At 41.8% G+C, this 21,221-nt stretch overlaps 1 protein-coding gene across 1 annotated transcript in view; it reads right to left on the reverse strand.

The window, feature by feature from the left end:
• The window catches only part of LOC139543213 (espin-like), a 103,490-nt gene that overhangs the window by 74,704 nt on the left and 7,565 nt on the right, over nt 1-21,221 (reverse strand). Inside the window, exons 3-4 of the mRNA XM_071349475.1 lie at nt 11,663-11,849; nt 1,777-1,959 (exon numbers count right to left, since the gene is read on the reverse strand). Of these exons, the coding sequence (XP_071205576.1) occupies nt 1,777-1,959; nt 11,663-11,849 (370 nt within the window). The remainder of the gene's footprint in view (nt 1-1,776; nt 1,960-11,662; nt 11,850-21,221) is intronic.

Raw genomic sequence — 21,221 nt, forward strand, 5'->3', positions numbered from 1 at the left:
TAACATCCAATCACATTAACCGTTACTGTCTAGGGGGAATTCCACTAACGGTCCGTATGTAGCCAAACGTAGCTGCTGCTCATTCTGTTTGCTCGAAAATTGATAAATGGTTAAAAAAAAGGCCCGCGTCCATAGAGATACACACCAGCTCTACTGGTGGTAGTACTGCTACTACCAGCAGTACTACACCTGCACCTGTCAACGACACAAGTTGCTTCCACAAGCGCAACCAATGCTAGCATCAGTAATTCTACATTTGTTGTTAGCCCAGCTAGCATGGACACTGACAGTTGTGAATCTAATGCAGCTGAAGAACTACTGCCCCCTTACCCAGGAAAGCACTGAACAACAGACAGGGATGTTGGACCATCAAAGAGGCGCACATATGATAACTACATTGATTTGGGGTTCACTTATATTGGGAGTAGTGCCTTTCCTCAGCCACGGTGTGTTATATGTGCAAAAGTACTATCTCACAACTCGATGAAACCTTCACTCTTGCACAGATATTTAGAAACAAAACATGCCAATTTGAAAAATAAGCCACAGGAGTTTGAGAGATAATTAAGATGCCTTTCGAGTAGTAGTCTCTTCTGAAAACCAGGAGAGGATATTTGTAAAGTACTGGACAGCTTTGTGACATCATATGGACTTTGGTGGTCAAGATGTGTTGGTATCTGTACTAATTGCACAAAAGCCATGACAGGGGGACAGTGGAGTGGTAACGCGCATCCAAGCAGTTGCTCCCGACGCCACTTGGGTACACTGCAGCATCCACCAAGAGGCTCTTGCTGCCAAGGGAATGCCTGACAGCTTGAAAGACGTTTTGGACACTACAGTGAAAATGGTTAACTTTGTGAAAACAAGGCCCCTGAACTCTCGTGTATTTTCTGCACTATGCAGTGATGTGGGCAGCGACCATGTAACGCTTTTACAACATACAGAAGTGCGCTAGTTATCAAGCAGAAAAGTATTGACAGGCGCACAGTATTACATAGAGCCATGTCTACATGGAACTCTATTCCATATCAGGTAACTGATGCAAGCAGTATAGAAATACATCTTATAGAACAGCAGGGACTGTGAAGAGACACACACACCCTTACACGTACACATGATAAGACACGCAATCTACACACACACATACACATGGATTTTGTATTGTAGATATGTGGTAGTAGAGTAGTGGCCTGAGGGCACACACATAATGTGTTGTAAAACGTGTTTTGAAATGTAATGTCATATTTTAAATTGAATATAACTGCCTTAATGTTGCTGAACCCCATGAAGAGTAACTGCTGCCTCGGCAGCGGCTACTGGGGATCCTTAATGAATAGAAATAGAATACAAATACAGGCATGCTGCTCATACTCATAGCAAACATACAGAAAACATAAAACAGTAGGCGAACATACAACATCGTCAACGAGAGAGGGGGGGGGAGAAGGAGAGAGTCAGAAACGACTGCAAAAGAGACAGAGGAAGAGAGAGACCGTGACAAAGACAGCAACACAGACGAATGTCAGCTCATTCAAAAAAATAACTGTGCGTCTAACCTTTGGGAGACAATATCAACTTTCCGCTCTCACTCAAATGCATGGTGTAATGGGCCCCCTTGGCTATTTCTGGATTTGTATGAAGTTACCTGTTCGTAATTCCAATCTGTCTTGACCAACCTCACACACAGCCCTATACGGTGTCTAAATCCATTGAACCATTGTCATGTGTTCTCCGACAGATCCCTCCCTATGTACGGTTATAAACCCCCCCACACACCTCCAGCTCCCCGTTCTCGGCGGCGTCGTGTAGCGGCGTTCCGCCCCAGCTATCGGTGATGATCTCGCCACCGTGCAGTAGCAGCCAGCTGAGCACCTTGGCATGGCCGCGGCTGGCGGCGAAGTGCATGGCCGTGGCACCGTCTCCGTCCTGGTCTGACAGGCTGATCTCTGTGAAGCTCATCTGCAACGGACAATAGTAGAGGTTGAACAGCATGTAGCGCCAGCTGCCATTTGATTCGGTAACACTTTGTTAGTTGGCTCCCCTTAGTTTATAGATGTTCAACTTCCCACCAACAAATTGGTATCCATTAACCCTAATCCTAACATTAAGCATTCTCTATCAACCATTGGTAGTGGATGGGTGTTGCTCTGTAGACTAAAGAGCTTTAAGCACTTAGATGGAAGGGGATTATGTAAATCAAATGTGTTATTGTTGTATGTATGTATGTATGTAACTGGTGGTGAGCTGCAAATTAATAACTAAAACGCAAGGCATAATGTGCCATTTCTACCACAGGAACAACCATTTCTGGTTTGCTGGTCAAACGTCTTGTGTGTGTGTGTATATATATATATATATATATATATATATATATATATATATATATATATATACACACACACACACACACACACACAGTTGAAGTCAGAAGTTTACATACACCTCCGCCAAATACATTTAAACTCAGTTTCACAACATTTAATCCTTGTAAAGATCTCCTGTCTTAGGTCAGTTAGGATCACCACTTTATTTTAAGAATGTGAAATGTCAGAATAATAGTAGAGTGAATGATTTATTTCAGCTTTTATTTCTTTCATCACAATCCCAGTGGGTCAGAAGTTTACATACACTCAATTAGTATTTGGTAGCATTGCCTTGAAATGGTTTAACTTGGGTCAAATGTTTCGAGTAGCCTTCCACAAGCTTCCCACAATAAGTTGGGTGAATTTTTTCCCGTTCCTCCTAAGTGTATGTAAACTTCCAACTGTGTGTGTATATATATAAAGGGTATGTGAGACAAGGAAGCTGTACCTGTCCATAGTTGTTTATTAGGAACAGAAATTGTATTAATTATCGGATGCTGTGAAACAAACTAAAGTTGTGTCTGTTGTCATTTCAATCGCCGACTAACCTTGTTGTATTCCCCCTTTCCCTCTTCAAAAGGACCACAATGGAAATAAGCTGTTAAGCTTTGTGTTATCCTTGATAATTTTCTTAAATTGTATGTGGAGGCCTCACCAGCTGGAGCGCCCTTACGTATGGATTTTACAAATTGTCAAATAAATTCAAATCAATTCTACAATTCCCATTAAGTTCTAGTCAGGATTTTATCGAACATTAGGATAATTTTTATCAGAAAATGTTTTCAATTAAATTTACTTGTAATGTACTCCTAACTTTCACTAAAATGTTTGTAACAACCACCACATAACATATCCCTAACTTTCTCATAAGGTTTCCAGGTAATTTAATAAGCCAATGCATCAGTAATGCTTTAAGAACATACTGCCGCAACAAAATGAGAGAGCAATAGAAATGGTTCTGAGAAAACATTAGGAGTTAATTCAAAACACCCATCACAACAAGCGGGGAATATTCCCACAATGCTCTCAAAGTTCTAGTGTGACGTTTTGACACGATTATTACAATAATGTTCCCTATACATTCTTCAGTAATCATGATTTAATTAAATTAGTTCTGAGGAAACATTACTGGAGCATTTCGCTAACATTAATGGAGAGATGCCTACCCAGGTATAGGATCTTCGTTTGACCAGTTTCTCACAGCAGGAAAATTATCCTGCAGCAACAGGAAATGTGAATTACTATGTGGATTATAATGGACATTTTTGGATGGGTTGATAAAATGTTTTGTTAAAAGTGTGAATTACAAACTTAAACCCTCTTTTAAAAACCTTGAATACACTATAATACGACGCAGGAACATGTACTGCAACAGGGTGTTCAAATTAAGATCCAGTATAGGCCTAACAACCAATTATGTCTATTGATAACAGACCAGCAATCCGGGGACAATCCCAAGACATTAGCGTATATTCCCATAAAAGTATGGTTCAAGCTAACATTCCACAAAACATCACCACATATATTTTTAAGAATGTCTGAAATATCCTTGGAATGTTCTCCTAACATTCTGTACGTTTATGGCCCAGAATTGTTCTAAAAATATACTTTAACAACAATGTAAGTAGTTCTGAAAATATTGCTGCAGTTTTGCTAATATGGATGTTCCCAATCAGATTGAGCAAATTTTTTGGTGCTCCGTTTGTCAGTGTTCGAAACGGAACATTATTTGTCTTTTTACCTAAACACAGTACTCGACTTTGGCAGGAGCTCACCGGAACAGAGCACTTGCACCTGAAATGTTATTTGGATTGAATTCCTGCATCTCATATAGAATACTAGTGCAAAAGTATGGAGGAGTTCCGTCACCTATTTCCGTCCAAGTCAAGCACGGGCCTAAACATGCATACACCATCAAATATAATTCATAGCAAGCAGTAGGGACGAGGTGGGAAAGGGATCCACTCACCGGACATTTTATTAGGTACACCATCCCGTTCACAAAAATGGATCGCTCCCACAGACAGTGAGTCACGTGGCTTGCTATATAAAGCAGGCAGGTAGACATCGAGGCATTCAGTTACTGTTCGATTGAACGTTAGAATAGGCAAAACATTAGGACCTAAGCGACTGAGCCTAGTATGATCGTTGGTGCCAGCCGATGAAGTATTTCAGAATCGTCCACCCTCCTGGGATGTTTGCGCACGACAGCGTCTACGCTTTACCGAGAATGGTGGGACAAACAAAAAATATCCAGTCAGCGGCAGTCCTGTGGGCGCAAACAAATCGTTGATGAGAGGTGGAAGGAGAATGGTAAGAATCGTGCAAGCTAACAGGTGGCCCACAAACAGACAAATAATGGCGCAATACAACAGCGGTGTGCAGAACGGCATCTTGGCATCCACAACTCGTCAATCCTTGTCACGGACGGGATATTGCAGCAGACGACCATAATATAGTAATGAAATTGAATTATGCTTGATTATCCTTGACCCCCCCCCCCAAAAAAGAAAACGAATTGTAAATTTATAAACAATTGTGAATCTCACTAGCTAACTTGGCTAGTGAGATTCACAATTGTTTATAAAAATTATGAGACCACTTTAAGAAGAGGATGTTGGAAATCCAACGACCGAACCATCCAATGAAGGGAAATATAAATAAATGATCTGGGCTCCTGAAAGGACTTCCCTCTATAATATATAAACAACTGTTGGAAAGCTCATATTCAGAGAAGGCCCATTAAAAAAATATGGTCTACAGATCTAAGTGAATCTTAACAACCCTTTAACTGGAACAGAAAATTGAAAAATAGGACCGTGGCATTCCGTGTTCCCTAAATCAGATAGGCACGTTTCTTCATATGAAGTGAGAGTGCGCTGTAGTTACATGCTTATCCACTGATGAATTGGCGGAGAGTGAGGTGATTGCCATCTAAGAGTCAGGGTTTCATTTGGTCTTCTGGGGGAGGAGGGAGGAGTGACTGACAAGAAACTCTAATTGCCAGGGGGGAGGGGTGGAAAACATTGGGGGTGGGGCTGGAGGAATGGGATGGAAAGATGGAGGCCCACTTCTTTTTTGTTTCTTTCTTTTCCTGTATGTAAAATATGATACATCATTTGTAGTTCTGTAGCTTCTGTAATTTAAAAAATATATATAATTTGGCGTTGCAGGTCATAGGTACAATGTGTGAAGTAATGAACTGAAAATATTGTACCGGTAAACCCCCATCCCCAATTAAAATATTAAAAAAGAAAATGTGCTAAAAAAAGTAGGATGTTGGAGCGTTTGCAAAGTGATTTGATATCAGTGAGTTCACTACGGACTTCCAGTCCTCCTCTATATCAAACTGATTGACTCCATCTAACCTAGGGCTTTAAAAAGACAGTTTGAATACATTCAGAGACAATTAAAGGTGATTTTGATCAAATCATTAAGCTTACAGATGATTGATGGTAAAAACTGAAATGCACAACTGGGATGTTCGCTACCAGTTCCCAAAACAGAAAATTGACAGCAAGGTTTAGGGACTCACATGTTACATATTTACAGGCATTACAGACCATTTCGAATCCCACCGTACCTTCTCCGCTATGCAATCTGGTTTCCGAGCTGGTCATGGGTGCACCTCAGCCACGCTCAAGGTCCTAAACGATACCATAACCACCATCAATAAGAGACAACACTGTGCAGCTATATTCATCGACCTGGCCAAGGCTTTCGACTCTGTCAAACACCGTATTCTTATCGGCAGACTCAATAGCCTTGGTTTCTCAAATGACTGCCTCACCTGGTTCACCAACTACTTCTCTGACAGAGTTCAGTGTGTCAAATCGGAGAGCCTGTTGTCCGGACCTCTGGTAGTCTCTATGGGGGTGCCACAGGGTTCAATTCTCGGGCCGACTCTTTTCTCTGTATACATCAATGATGTCGCTCTTGCTGCTGGTGATTCTCTGATCCACCTCTACGCAGACGACACCATTCTGTATACATCTGGCCCTTCTTTGGACACTGTTAACTAGCCTCCAGACGAGCTTTAATGCCATACAACTCTCCTTCCGTGGCCTCCAACTGCTCTTAAATGCAAGTAAAACTAAATGTCTGCTCTTCAAACAATCGCTGCCCGAACCTGCCCGCCCGCCCGTCCAGCATCACTACTCTGGACGGTTATGACTTAGAATATGTGGACAACTACAAATACCTAGGTGTCTGGTTAGACTGTAAACTCTCCTTCCAGACTCACATTAAGCATCTCCAATCCAAAATTAAGTCTAGAATCGGTTTCCTGTTTCGCAACAAAGCATCCTTCACTCATGCTGCCAAACATACCCTTGTAAAACTGACTATCCTGCCGATCCTTGACTTCGGCGATGTCATTTATAAAATAGCCCCCAACACCCTACTCAGCAAATTGGATGCAGTCGATCACAGTGCCATCCGTTTTGTTACCAAAGCCCCATATACTACCCACCACTGCGACCTGTATGCTCTCGTTGGCTGGCCCTCGCTTCATATTCGTCGCCAAACCCACTGGCTCCAGGTCATCTATAAGTCTTTGCTAGCTAGGTAAAGCCCCGCCTAATCTCAGCTCACTGGTCACCATAGCAGCACCCACCCGTAGCACGCGCTCCAGCAGGTATATTTCACAGGTCACCCCCAAAGCCAATTCCTCCTTTGGCTGCCTTTCCTTCCAGTTCTCTGCTGCCAATGACTGGAACAAATTGCAAAAATCACTGAAGCTGGAGACCCAATCTCCCTCACTAACTTTAAGCACCAGCTGTAAGAGCAGCTCACAGATCACTGCACCTGTACATAGCCCGTCTGTAAATAGCCAATCCAACAACCTCATCCCCATACTGTTATTTATTTTGGCTCCTTTGCACCCCAGTATCTCTACTTGGACATTCATCTTCTGCACATCTCTCACTCCAGTGTTTAATTGTTAAATTGTAATTACTTCGCCACTACGGCCTATTTATTACCTTACCTCCCTTATCTTACCTCAATTGCACACACTGTACATATACTTTTTTTTATATTGTATCATTGACTATATGTTTGTTTATTCCATGTGTAGCTCCGTGTTGTTGTTTGTGTCGCACTGCTTTGCTTTATCTTGGCCAGGTCTCAGTTGTAAATGAGAACTTGTTCTCAACTAGCCTACCTGGTTAAATAAAGGTGAAATATATTTTTTTAAACTTTGGTGCGAAAAGTGCAAATCAATCCGAAGCATGGAGGCCTACAAACCTGACTCAGTTACACCAGCTCTGTCAGGAGGAATGGCCAAAATTCACCTAACTTATTGTGGGAAGCTTGTGGAAGGCTACCCGAAATGTTTGACCCAAGTTTAAATGGTTTAAGGCAACGCTACCAAATACTAATTGAGTGCATGTAAACTTTACCACTGGGAATGTGATATAAGAAAACCTGAAATAAATCTCTACTATTATTCTGATATTTCACATTCTTAAAATAAAGTGGTGATCCCAAATGACCTAAGGCAGGGAATTTTTACTAGGATTAAATGTCAGGAATTGTTAAAAACTGAGTTTAAATGTATTTGGCTAAGGTGTATGTAAACTTCCGACTTCAACTGTATAAAGGTCCCACAGTTGACAGTGCATGTGAGAGCAAAAACCAAGCCACAAGGTTGAAGGAATTGTCCGTAGAGCTCCGAGACAGGATTGTGTCTCAGCACAGATCTGGGGAAGGGCACCAACACATTTCTGCATTGTTGAAGGTCCCCAAGAACACAGTGGCCTCCATCATTCTTAGATGGAAGAAGTTTAGAACCAACCAGACTCTTCCTAGAGCTGGCCGCCCAATCAAACTGAGCAATGGGGTGAGAAGGGCCTTTGTCACAGATCTAGAGTTCCTCTGTGGAGATGGGAGAACCTTCCTGAAGGACAAAGATCTTTGCAGCACTCCACCAATCAGGCCTTTATGGTAGTGTGGCCAGACAAAAGGCACTCCTCAGTAAAAAAGCACATGACAGCCCGCTTGGAGTTTGACCATGAGAAACAAGATTCTCTGGTTTGATGAAACCAAGATCATGCTGTGGGGATGTTTTTCAGCAGCAAGGACTGGGAGACTAGTCAAGATCGAGGCAAAGATCAATGGAGCAAAGTACAGAGAGATCCTTGATGAAAACCTGCTCCAGAGCGCTCAGGACCTCAGACTGGGGTGAAGGTTCACCTTCCAACAGGACAACGACTAAGCGCACAGCCAAGACAACGCAGGAGTGGCTTCGGGACAAGTCTCTGAATGTCCTTGAGTAGCCCAGCAAGAGCCCAGACTTGAACCCGATCGAACATCTCTGGAGAGACCTGAAAATAGCTGTGCAGCAACGCTCCCCATCCAACCTGACAGAGCTTGAGAGGATCTGCAGAGAATAATTCAAGGAACTCACCAAATACAGGTATGCCAAGCTTGTAGCATCATACCCAAGAAGACTCGAGGCTGTAATTGCTGCCAAATGTGCTTCAACAAAGTACTGAGTAAAGTGTCTGAATACTTATGTAAATGTAGTCAGTTATGTTATTTATTTTTTAATTAGCAACACTTTCTAAAAAACTGTTTTTGCTTTGTCATTATGGGGTATTGTGTGTAGGTTGCTGAGGGGAAAAAAACAATGTAATCCATTTTAGAATAAGGCTGTAAAGTAACAAAATGTGTAAAAAGTCAAGGGGTCTGAATACACTGTATCTCTTTAATTTGACTAATAAGTAGACAATAGGCTGTTATGTAATGTGTAAAAAGTCAAGGGGTCTGAATACTTTCTGAAGGCACTGTATGCCCTTTATGGTTAAAAGGATACTAATGTACATGTAGGTCTGTGGCGGTCCTGACATTTTGCCAGCTGGTTATTGGCATGCAAAAAACTGCCAATCTCACGGTAATTGACACTTAATTAACATAAACGTGTTTAGCATCTCCTAGCCTCCACTCATACAAGCCGCTGATGTGCCTTTGTAACATCTACATTAAAAAAAAATGTAAAGTATAATTTTTTTTTTTTTCATATACACCATTACAATAAACCCATGATTTTATGTCTAAAGAAACATAAATGTATTTCAGAAGAACAGAATATGAGCAGGCCTACTGTATGTCATCTGGCTATGGGCCATAGGCTGTAGGCTTGTTATATTAGCAGACAAGATATGCAACCAGTCCTGTGCCATTTTATAGTAAGAAGAATAGAATTGAACTGAATAAAATAGAAAAGGACATTTTTTCTCCCATTCTGGAGCGAGTGCACATATGAAGTGGCTATGTTGAGCGTAAAAGTGATCATTTAAAACAACTCCAAATCTAACATATAGAACCTATTTGGCAACTTTAGTTGCGAATGATACAAAGCTTAAAATGCTTTAGAACTCAAAATATATATGGCCTGCATGATACAACTATAGGCTATTGAGGATTTGAGAAAGTCGCAAAAAAAGCTTCCCTTGTGCAGCCTGCACATGCTCTTTCATCAAGTGATCATACTTTCACCCATCAGACTATTCTCAATTTAAATGTGGTCTTTTACTAATATATAAAATGAGTTGCGATTTAGAATGGCCCATTATCAAAGAGTCAGGGGCAAAAAGACATGTCATCTGTATGCAGTCAATAGCGAGCGGAGGCCGCTTTCCTACCAATTCTTTTTTCAATCATGTTGGATAGTCTACTTCGGTTGTTTCACTCCATGCATCAACCACTGTTTGAGGAGCATGCAGCCTCTGCCTACGTGACAGGTGATATTCCGCCCAAACTCATGGTTGTGAGATATGATGTAGCTAAAAAAAGGTAAATGTGTCGGCCTATAAATTATGAATATATTAAAAAAATCCCTTTTACTAGGCTATTTAAAATCACATTCACTATAATGGTAGGCTAACTCTGTAAGCCACCCTGCACAATCAATGAACCAACAGCATTGCCTAGGCCTATACGTTCTCTCCCAGACTCATGAATAGACAGTTTGGAGCATAATGTAACCAGTCCATCCAGTATGCATAATAACACAGTTCACACTCTGATTACTAAAATGTGTTCATTTTAGAATATTGGTCTAGCCTATTATGTACCAAAGACATCTTAAAATATAATTTAATGTTTTTCTGCCATGCATAGGCTATGTATTGTAAAACAGCACAATTATTATTTTAATTCAGCTTTTTCAGGCTTGAGCTCATATATAGGCCTGTGTATATGCATAAGCTCTAATATGCAAATAGGGTTTTGAATGAATCATCACCTTAGAAAGCGCTGTCCATTTCCTTGTCTTAGGCTTTGATACAACATCCACACGTGTTACACTCAGTTTCAACCTGTTGTTGAACTTTCTTCAAATTGATCATCACAGTGAGGTGAGTTTTAAAAGCATGATACTGTTCTGATGATGTGTTTGATGTGATTTTCTATTGCATTTGCATTGATGTCAGAGTGGTTAGAGGAACAATAAAGCCCTGAGTACCAGGCCATTAGGACCTGATGGAGGGACAAGAGAGCCCTGAGTACCAGGCCATTAAGACCTGATGGAGGGACAGTAGAGCCCTGACTACCAGGCCATTAGGACCTGATGGAGGGACAAGAGAGCCCTGAGTACCAGGCCATTAGGACCTGATGGAGGGACAGTAGAGCCCTGAGTACCAGGCCAATAGGACCTGATGGAGGGACAGTAGAGCCCTGAGTACCAGGCCATTAGGACCTGATGGAGGGAAAACAGAGCCCTGAGTACCAGGCCATTAGGACCTGATGGAGGGACAACAGAGCCCTGAGTACCAGGCCATTAGGACCTGATGGAGGGACAATAGAGCCCTGAGTACCAGGCCATTAGGACCTGATGGAGGGACAACAGAGCCCTGAGTACCAGGCCATTAGGACCTGATGGAGGGACAACAGAGCCCTGAGTACCAGGCCATTAGGACCTGATGGAGGGACAATAGAGCCCTGAGTACCAGGCCATTAGGACCTGATGGAGGGACAATAGAGCCCTGACTACGAGGCCATTAGGACCTGATGGAGGGACAATAGAGCCCTGATGGTATTTAGAAAGTTGGGTACTACCAAAACATGTCCAGAGTGTATAAGAGGAGATTACCATGACTCAACGGTCACGTGGATTTTGACTGCGGTCATGACTCATGACTGCTATTGTGGCGGTAATACGGTCACCGCAACAGCCCTATGTACACCCACAGTGGATTTATTTAGTGCTTGTCTAGGACCCAAATACACAACAGTACAACAAATACAGTAGAAGAAATGACAAAAGCAGACAGTATGAATCAGGACAATTGACCTACCAGCCAGACAATGACAGTGTTATGGCCCATTTGGGCGGCAGCATGCAGAGGTGTCATCCCGTCATTGGCTCTGATGCTCGGCTCCGCCCCGCAGTCCTTCACCAGGTATTGGACGACCTCCAGGTGACCCTCCTGGCAGGCCAGGTAGAGGGGTGTGGCACCATTCTTTGTTTGGGAATCGACAACGCTAAAAGAGGATTAACAGACCTGTATTCAATTTTATTGAATGAATTACCATGTAAAATGACATTGTTTTGGGTAAACATGTATCCGGTTGCCAACACTTGGGAATTAATGCTATTCGTGTGTGTGTGTGTGTGTGTGTGTGTGTGTGTGTGGGGGGGGGGGGCGGGGTTCTGAATAACCAAACTAATCTAATAGGTCAAAAATCCATAACACCCTCAGAATGAGCTCGGTCGAGCCAACTCCACCCCCTGGAACCAAACTCCACCCTCAATGTTCTCCCTGTTTCCCCAAAGGCCAACAGGGTGGACCATCCAATGACAATTCCCGCACTTGCCCCAGATCTCCTAGTCACAGCGGGAGGTCAAGGAGTGAACAAGTGCTTCCCCTCTAAATCCCATAAGGCTTTTCTTTAGTTGGACACTGACTGACAAGCAGGCAATGAGCCCCTTAAGAGGCTTACCGCTCCGCTGGTCCTGCTCCTCACTACCCCAGGGTTAACCAGGCAGCAGTGTGGTGACAGGCCAGACATGGAGGGAGGGGGGGGGGGGGGGTTAATGAAGTAGGAGTGTCAACTCCACGCCGTTTCACCTCACCGGACAGAGCCAACATAGTTAGAACCCAAGCCAACAACTTACTCGACCGAGTAAGCCCCCCCCTTTGTTTTGTGTCTCAAAAACATGACAAAACTCCAAACAGTATGTGTGCATCCTTAGGAGTGCATTTGGAGTGATGCTCCAGGTCAAAACAAGCACCCCTTAAATATTTCACCACAGGAAAGGGACCTTATCTGCAGTTCTGTCATCAGGAAGTGGGCAGACAACTGCATTATTCAGGAGTGAAACTAAAGTGGGACGGAGCTCTCCTGCATCCCAGGGTCTGGAGGGGGAGAACAACATAGGTTTATGGAAAGGGGCTGGTGCTTATATACTAACATTCCCGCATCACACAACCCCCCTCAAATACTACTGGAGAGAAAATGCACCAAGATGTCTGTGCTCTTATGAGATGCCTCATGACAAGGGGGACTACTGAGTTCTAGCCTATACATACTTAGGTACTCCTATAAAGGAAGTGCTTTGAGTACAGGTGTAGATTTCAAAGGGCTTGTCCTTGTGAGAGAGTAGCAATACAAAGTGCAACAATAGATGACACCGTCCAACAAACGCACACACCCAATTATATATATATTTTTTTTTTCAAGCTATCAGGTTTGTCTGCAATTAGTCAACTTGAAATTGCCTCCACTATTACTGGATGTACAGTGTGCAATACACACCCTTCTCCCCTACCCCGTGTTCCGTGGAAGGCCAATCTTATCATCATTATTTCTCCCACACAGGGAAAGATCGCTTTACATAGTCATGCTAAAATCACTTACATTTTTGACATTCTCAACAATTATTTAGGTGCTACTATTTCAGTTTTCTAGCTTGCTGTGGCCTGCACCCTTAGACAGTCTCAACAGGTACAGTTGCGGCTAAATATATTGACACCTGTGTACTTTTTGTAAATAATTCCCTATTTCTTCTCAAATAAGTCAAAAAAAAAATTAAACTGTCTCCACACCTGATTTGATTTTCAACATATCAGAACCAATTTTATTTTTGTAAACTTAAGTTTACAAAAACATTTTTAGAAATGAAAGACAAAATTATTGGCACCCCAGAGATAGTATTTCTATTTATTAAGGATCCCCCACTCTTCCTGGGGTCCAGCAACATTAATGCAGTTCTATACAATTTAAAATATTACATAACATTACATTTCATAACACTTTTACAACACATTAAGTGTGTTCAATCAGGCCACTACTCTACTATCACATATCTACAATACAACATCCATGTGTACAGGTGTGTAGAGTGGCGCAGTGGTCTAAGGCACTGCATCTCAGTGCTAGAGGCATCACTACAAACCCTGGTTCGATTCCAGGCTGTATCGCAACCAGCCGTTGGGAGTCCCGTTGGGAGTCCATTATGGATCCATAACTAAATCAACATCTGCATTTTGAAAGAGTATTTTTTATAATTATTCTATTAATGAAATGTCTTTTTGTTTATTAGGCTACTGTGCAGTCTACAATACATACTGCAGGAAACATGGGAAAGTGCCTAAATCCTTACATAAGGGAGAGCAGACCATGTCTGTACTACAGAATGTGGGGTACGCGAGAGACCAGTGTTATTTCATAGTTGTGATGTCTTCACTATTATTCTACAATGTAGAAAATAGTAAAAATAAAGAAAAATCCTGAAATGAGTAGGTGTGTTAACTTTTGACTGGTACTTGCTTAATTAATTTGATTAATATTATGGTGTTTCAATTCCATGATATTTGAAAAACCCTCAGGGTTTCCGTTAGGATGGAACAGAAAATATGGCGCTGCACAACGTGACGCTCATAAATTCAGAGCGTTGTCAGATTGTCAGTTTGTAAATTCAGACCGTTTTGCTCTTGGAGGACACTGGACGTTTGGGCCAAGGAGTAGGGTTGATTTGAGCATTCTGGCCTTACAACGGCAGTCAAGCATCCAAGCTAAAGTTGGTTAGCTGGCAAGCTACTTCCAGACACAAATGAGACCACTCTGACCATTTTACTCACCCTAGCAGAGCTGGTAAGGCAGTTTTCGTGTTAACCAGAGAGTTGGTGATAAACTGTGCTGCTGGAAACTATTTAATTACGCTTTTTTGCCGACGTTTACTGACACCGGCCATATTCAATGGGTGTTGAGCACTCGTAAAATGAATTATTCTGCGCTCTGGTACACTCAGACGAGCGCGCTCTGAAATCGGTGGAGATAGCCAGAGCGAATTTACAAAAGCACCCGAATGTCCATTGAGAACACACAACGACTATACCATTTAGCTAAGCTAAAAATGATGGGAATAATCAAGTCAATAAACATTGGGTAATTAGATAGCTAACATACCGGTACATACTGCTGTAATGATATGCTATGTGGTTCGTAAGGACAGCGTAGCTAACAAATTGTCAGCCAACATAACTTATTTGAAAAGTCCTTTATTACATTGAGTAGCAAGCTACCCCTTGGTCATTAGGACTAATCTGGTCTGTGATAGGAAGAGGAGTGTTCACACCTAGCTCGGTTATTAGACTATTCTTTAGTAAAGGCTGAATAGTGTATTGTTCAGCTATTAGCTGTTGGGGAGGGGCCCAACTTGCAACAAATTTTTGTTGTTCCCATCTCGTTCCTTTCCCTCTTCCACGCGTCATCATTCTGCGGCTTGCTTGTGGGCGTGCTGGCAGGATATGGCAGCATATTCGGTTGTGCGTCAAGAATTCTGCATGTTTGTATGAAGGTGTGGTTATTCACAGGAAAACTGTTATGCTATGGAGGTACGTGTGTCTTTTTGTCGAGAGCAAAACTTTAGTTCCAATCAAAAATAATTGTTCTGAAAGCAACTTTTATCCGACACAAAGGAAGTCATTTAGAGAACAAAAAATGCATTTGAAAACAAAACAAATTTTGCTATGAACCACCCTCCATTTTGACAATTTTTTGAGTGTCAGATTGGCTACAACCAATACTGCTCAGCCTTTCTTTCCGACACAAAGGAAGTCATATCGGATACCTACGAAGAAGGACTATGTGATGATGGTATCTCAGTTAAGCAGCACTGGGCGTTCTTCCATCCAACTTCCATTATTATTCTCAATCTAACCAAAAGCATTTGAATACGAACGCCTGTTCTCGCCATTTTCAGTTGAATTCATCTAACTTTCTTTCACGGCAACTCATAAGCAGGCCATGTCCTATTTGTTTCATAGTCGATATATAATCATATTTCATGACAGTGTAACGGTTAGCATTTTTTACAGAAGGATAAAAGAACACAATATGTCTGTCAGGGAATGCTATTCTGATATGTCAGATGAGGAGTTATATATGTATAATGTCTCCATCAAATCTAAAAAGTTATTTTAACTTTTTTAATCTTACTTATTCCTAGACAAATATTCAATGATGTATGAAATTGGAGTTGTTCTTTATCAACTGGTAATAGATAAATAATGAAGCAGGTTAATAGGTTAAACATTTCACTTTTAATTCCAGTGCTTTTTTTCAAGATACAACATTGTCTCATTTGGCGGTATAGATCTATTTTCAAGGAAGGTAAGTATATTATTTTGTATGCATATTGCATATTTCCCATCACCTAATGAACAACCACAATACCGGTCTGGTGTTAAGCTTTCTGTGCTGTATTGACGCATCCTGAAAATTACATCTGCTGCTTTAGATTGAACGGTCTTATCTCAGTTATTGTTCATCTCTTCAAAAAATAAGCTATTTTCTTCACTTTCAGAGAGCGAGCTGATCAAGGGGCCGAAAATGTAGATATTGCCAGATGTTCACTGTCTGAGGAACAGGCCGTGGAAGCTTGTAGCGGTATTAATTAGAGAAAGGTAAAGAAGATTTTGTTCGGGCGCCAGGCAGGTATTAACCCTGCCGAAAGAAGGAAATAATAGAACAGCGAGAGTACCACTACCAGACCCACACACATCAGCAGAAGAGACTGCCTAGAGTGTAGCCTGTTGACCAGATAGCCAGCGGAGAGAAAAGAGAATACACACCCTATAGATCCCACATCACAGCACAGTCCTTCCACAATTCTTGGTAACCCCACCAAACATACCTCATATAACAATAATGGCAGAGCAAATAAACAGCAACTTCATACAATAATGAATGAACCCAGTCATCACACAGAGGATTTGCAACAGTTTGTATTCTCTGTTGTGAAGGAGTGCAGAGGGTAGGAATGTGTGGGGTTCATATACACACTACTTCACCAAGCATACCTCATATAACAATAATGGCAGAGCAAATAAACAGCAACTTCATACAATAATGAATGAAACCAGTCATCACACAGAGGATTGGCAATAGTTTGTATTCTCTTCCTGGTGAGGAGTGCAGAGGGTATGAATGGGTGGTGTTCATATACACACACTAGTCCAGCTCCAATGAAACTTCAATGTACTTAGGAAATAGAGTCGGTTTCAGTGTAAAGCACTGGAACATAGCAGGAAAAGAAAGAGAAAAAGAACAAGAGAGGGCTTAGCTGTGGTCTGGAGGGTGCAGGTATCCGGTCTGACTGTCCGATGGTATGTTGGGTTGTAGTTGAACGCTTCGCAACAAATGTTGCTACTAATCCATTTGATCCATAACCATCGCGGTCCCAAATGAGAACAACCACGTCGTCGAGCGATCACACCGAGGATTGATCCAAACACTATACAACCACATACGCTGAAGACAAACAAAAAACCTCTGCAGCATAGCACACAACAAAAACTGTCGCGGTCCCAAATGAGAACAACCACGTCTTCGCATAGCACACACAAACCAAACTGTCGCGCCAACAAGAGCTCCTCTCCAATAGAGCTTAACGAGCTCTTTTATCTCCTCCTTCCTACTGCTCATGTGCTTTTAAAGTGGCAGCGCACTTAAGTGCAGGATTTTGCCACAAGCTTTATTGCTGGCAAGTGTGCATAACCAGAGGTAATTAAACTGTTCTGTGTTCTTTTCTCTCTCTTCCTCTCTGCCTATCTTGTTGTACATGGAACCTGTCTCACATGCATTAATTTAAATAAAAAGTAAGATGTCTGCTGCTAATTTTCAGATTTACACCACATAAACACAGCCATTTTCCCTGGACTATCTGTGGCTGCCAAGTCATGATTTCCCTGGGGGTTAGCCTTGCAATAACCAAGAGGTGAGACACATAGCCCTCTATATTTAAATGTTTCAGGTACACTCCGATAGGTGTCTGCGTCACATACAGTATCATCTATTGTTTGTCTTCATGTGTCTGTTTTTCAGCATAAAGTACTGTGTAGCCACTTAGTGTGGACACTAGGTGAGACCACACACACACACACAATAACAGTCTCTCTTCTTCACTTCATCCCTTTCCCCCTTCTCCTCTAGGTTATATCAGCTGTGTTGGTGAATTACAAACAAAGGTTTCTGTACCAAATATTAAGTTCTGCTTTTCTGATGTATCAAATACTTATGTCATGCAATAAAATGCAAATTAATTACTTATAAAAATCATACAATGTGATTTTCTGGATTTTTGTTTTAGATTCCGTCTCTCACAGTTGAAGTGTACCTATGATAAAAATGACAGACCTCTACAGGCTTTGTAAGTAGGAAAACCTGCAAAAATCGGCAGTGTATCAAATACTTGTTCTCCCCACTGTAGATACTTTTGTACCTGTTTCCTCCAGCATCTTCACAAGGTCCTTTGCTGTTGTTCTGGGATTGATTTGCACTTTTCGCACCAAAGTACGTTCATCTCTTGGAGACAAAACGTGTCTCCTTCCTGAGCGGTATGACGGCTGCGTGGTCCCATGGTGTTCATACTTGCGTACTATTGTTTGTACAGATGAACGTGGTACCTTTAAGCATTTGGAAATTGCTCCCAAGGATGAACCAGACTTGTGGAGGTCTACAATTTTTTTCTGATGTCTTGGCTGATTTCTTTCGATTTTCCCATGATGTCAAGCAAATTGACACTGAATGTATTTCAAGGCCCACCTTCAAACTCAAAGGTACACCTCCAATTGACTCAAATGATGTCAATTAGCCTATCAGAAGCTTCTAAAGCCATGATTTTCCAAGCAGTTTAAAAGGGACAGTCAACTTAGTGTATGTAAACTTCTGACCCACTGGAATTGTGATACAGTGAGTTATAAGTGAAATAATCTGTCTGTAAACAATTGTTGGAAAAATGACTTGTGTCACGCACAAAGTAGATGTCCTAACCAACTTGCCAAAACTATAGTTTGTTAACAAGAAATGTGTGAAGTGGTTGAAAAACTAGTTTTAATGACTCTAACCTAAGTGTATGTAAACTTCCGACTTCAACTGCCAACAAATTCTTCTTGTAGCGATCAATGAGCTTGCTGCAATGTTCTACTTGCAATTTGAACCACTCCTCAGCAGAAAACTGCTCTAATTCGATGTCGAGGGGTGCCCTCGACAAACTGCTGTTTTCAGCAGTTAGGTTATGGATGTGACTCAAATCTGGACTCTTCATTGTTCACTCCAGAACAATCCAGCATTTTTACTTGAAACATTCCAGGGTGCTTTTATGTGTGTTTGGGGTTGTTGTCCTATTGGAAGATCCACATCCTTCAACAGAGACAGTTTTTGGACACTGGGTTGAAAATTGCACTCCAAAACACCTTAATAATCTTCTGATTTCATTATGTCTTGCACACATTCAAGACCCCCAGTACCAGAGACAGCAAAGCAACCCCACAGCATTATCGAACCTCCCCCCATATGTCATTGTAGGGAGGGTGTTCTTTTCTTTGAACACTTCATTTGAGTATTGGTAGACAAAGGAAGATCCCTCTGCTGAAAAACACACTCAAAATCCCACCAACAGTAAAAAAAAGCCTACATTTTTGGGGGAAATGTTCAGTGGACCATTGAACAAAATGTGAGTTCTTTGGCAATACAGATTAGCGGTGTGTTTACTGACAACCAAATTAAGCATTCCATAAAAAGAAGACCCTACAATCAAAGATGGGTGAGGTTTGATAAAAAGTTGTGATGTTGGTTTGCTGCCTCTGGTACTGGGGGCCTTGAACATGCGCAAGGCATGAAAGCGGCACATTATCAGGTGTTCTGTAGTCCAATGTTCAACCCAGTGTCTAAAAATGGGGCTCCATTGAAGGTTGTGGGTCTTCCAGCAGGACAACGACCCCAAACACACATCAAAAAGCACCCAGGAATGGTTAAAAAAAAGATGGACTGTTCTGGAGTGGCCAGCAAAGAGTTGAGATCTGAATCACATCCAATACCTATAGGTTGAACATGGGACAAATTGTCAGTAGAAAGGTGCAGCAAGCTCATTGATGGCTACAAGATGCATTTTGTCTGCAGTTATCTTGGCCAAAGGCTGTGCAACCAGGTACTAGCTCCAGAATGCCAATAATTTTGTCTTAATTTTTTATTAAAATTGTAAACTTATGTTTATAAAATAAAATCTGTTCTGCAATGTAGAAAATCCAATAAGGTGTGGTGACCATAAGTTTTCAATTTCAAAAGATTTTAGAAGAAATAAGGGAATTATTTAAGAAAACTGCAAGGGTGCCAATATATTTGGCCGAAACTGTATGTTACATTTCAGTCATTTAGCAGACAATCTTATCCAGAGCGATTGAAAGGTAAACATCAATAGTGGTTTACAGACTTGGATAAACCCAGACAACAATACATCTTGTTAGAAAGTTGAAGATCTAACAAAAAGCAATACAGAAAAGTGGGAGTGCATTAGGCTAATCCAAATCCTACACTTTAGACCCAGAGAGAGCGAGAGACACTGTTGAAAGTTCACCCACTGTCGCTTAGGCTTTTAGAAAGTCTAAAAGGCTTATTTTATGGCCCTGTCGCTGTGCCTCCCTTGACCACATTCTGCAATTAAGCTCTAGCAAAGCTCTTAATCTGCTCTAATTGATTGTGAAACATGTGTGAAACTCTGTGTGTGACCATCTCGCAGAGGTTTATTGCCAGTTTTCCCCACCTTTTATGTTCCAGTAGCACTATCAGCAGATACTCATCCTGTTAGCTTTGTGGAGAGACAGGATGACAGTGGAGGACAAATTCACCGATTCAGCCCAGGCCGATAAACAGTAAATAAACATTTTAAAAAGATAATACAAAAATAAAATTCTCAAGCTCCCTCTCGTCTCCCTCTGCAGCAGACATACTGTATAGTGATAAGCAGACACATGCACATTTGTGGCCTGCTGGAGGTCATTTTGCAGGGCTCTGGCAGTGCTCCTCCTGCTCCTCCTTGCACAAAGGCGGAGGTAGCGGTCCTGCTGCTGGGTTGTTGCCCTCCTACGGCCTCCTCCACGTCTCCTGATGTACTGGCCTGTCTCCTGGTAGCGCCTCCATGCTCTGGACACTACGCTGACAGACACAGCAAACCTTCTTGCCACAGCTCGCATTGATGTGTCATCCTGGATGAGCTGCACTACCTGAGCCACTTGTGTGGGTTGTAGACTCCGTCTCATGCTACCACTAGAGTGAAAGCACCGCCAGCATTCAAAAGTGACCAAAACATCAGCCAGGAAGCATAGGAACTGAGTAGTGGTCTGTGGTCACCACCTGCAGAACCACTCCTTTATTGGGGGTGTCTTGCTAATTGCCTCTAATTTCCACCTGTTGTCTATTCCATTTGCACAACAGCATGTGAAATTTATTGTCAATCAGTGTTGCTTCCTAAGTGGACAGTTTGATTTCACAGAAGTGTGATTGACTTGGAGTTACATCGTGTTGTTTAAGTGTTCCCTTTATTTTTTTTGAGCAGTGTGTATTATGCATTGT

Source organism: Salvelinus alpinus, chromosome 17, assembly GCF_045679555.1.
Source record: "Salvelinus alpinus chromosome 17, SLU_Salpinus.1, whole genome shotgun sequence".
NCBI classification, from domain to species: domain Eukaryota; kingdom Metazoa; phylum Chordata; class Actinopteri; order Salmoniformes; family Salmonidae; genus Salvelinus; species Salvelinus alpinus.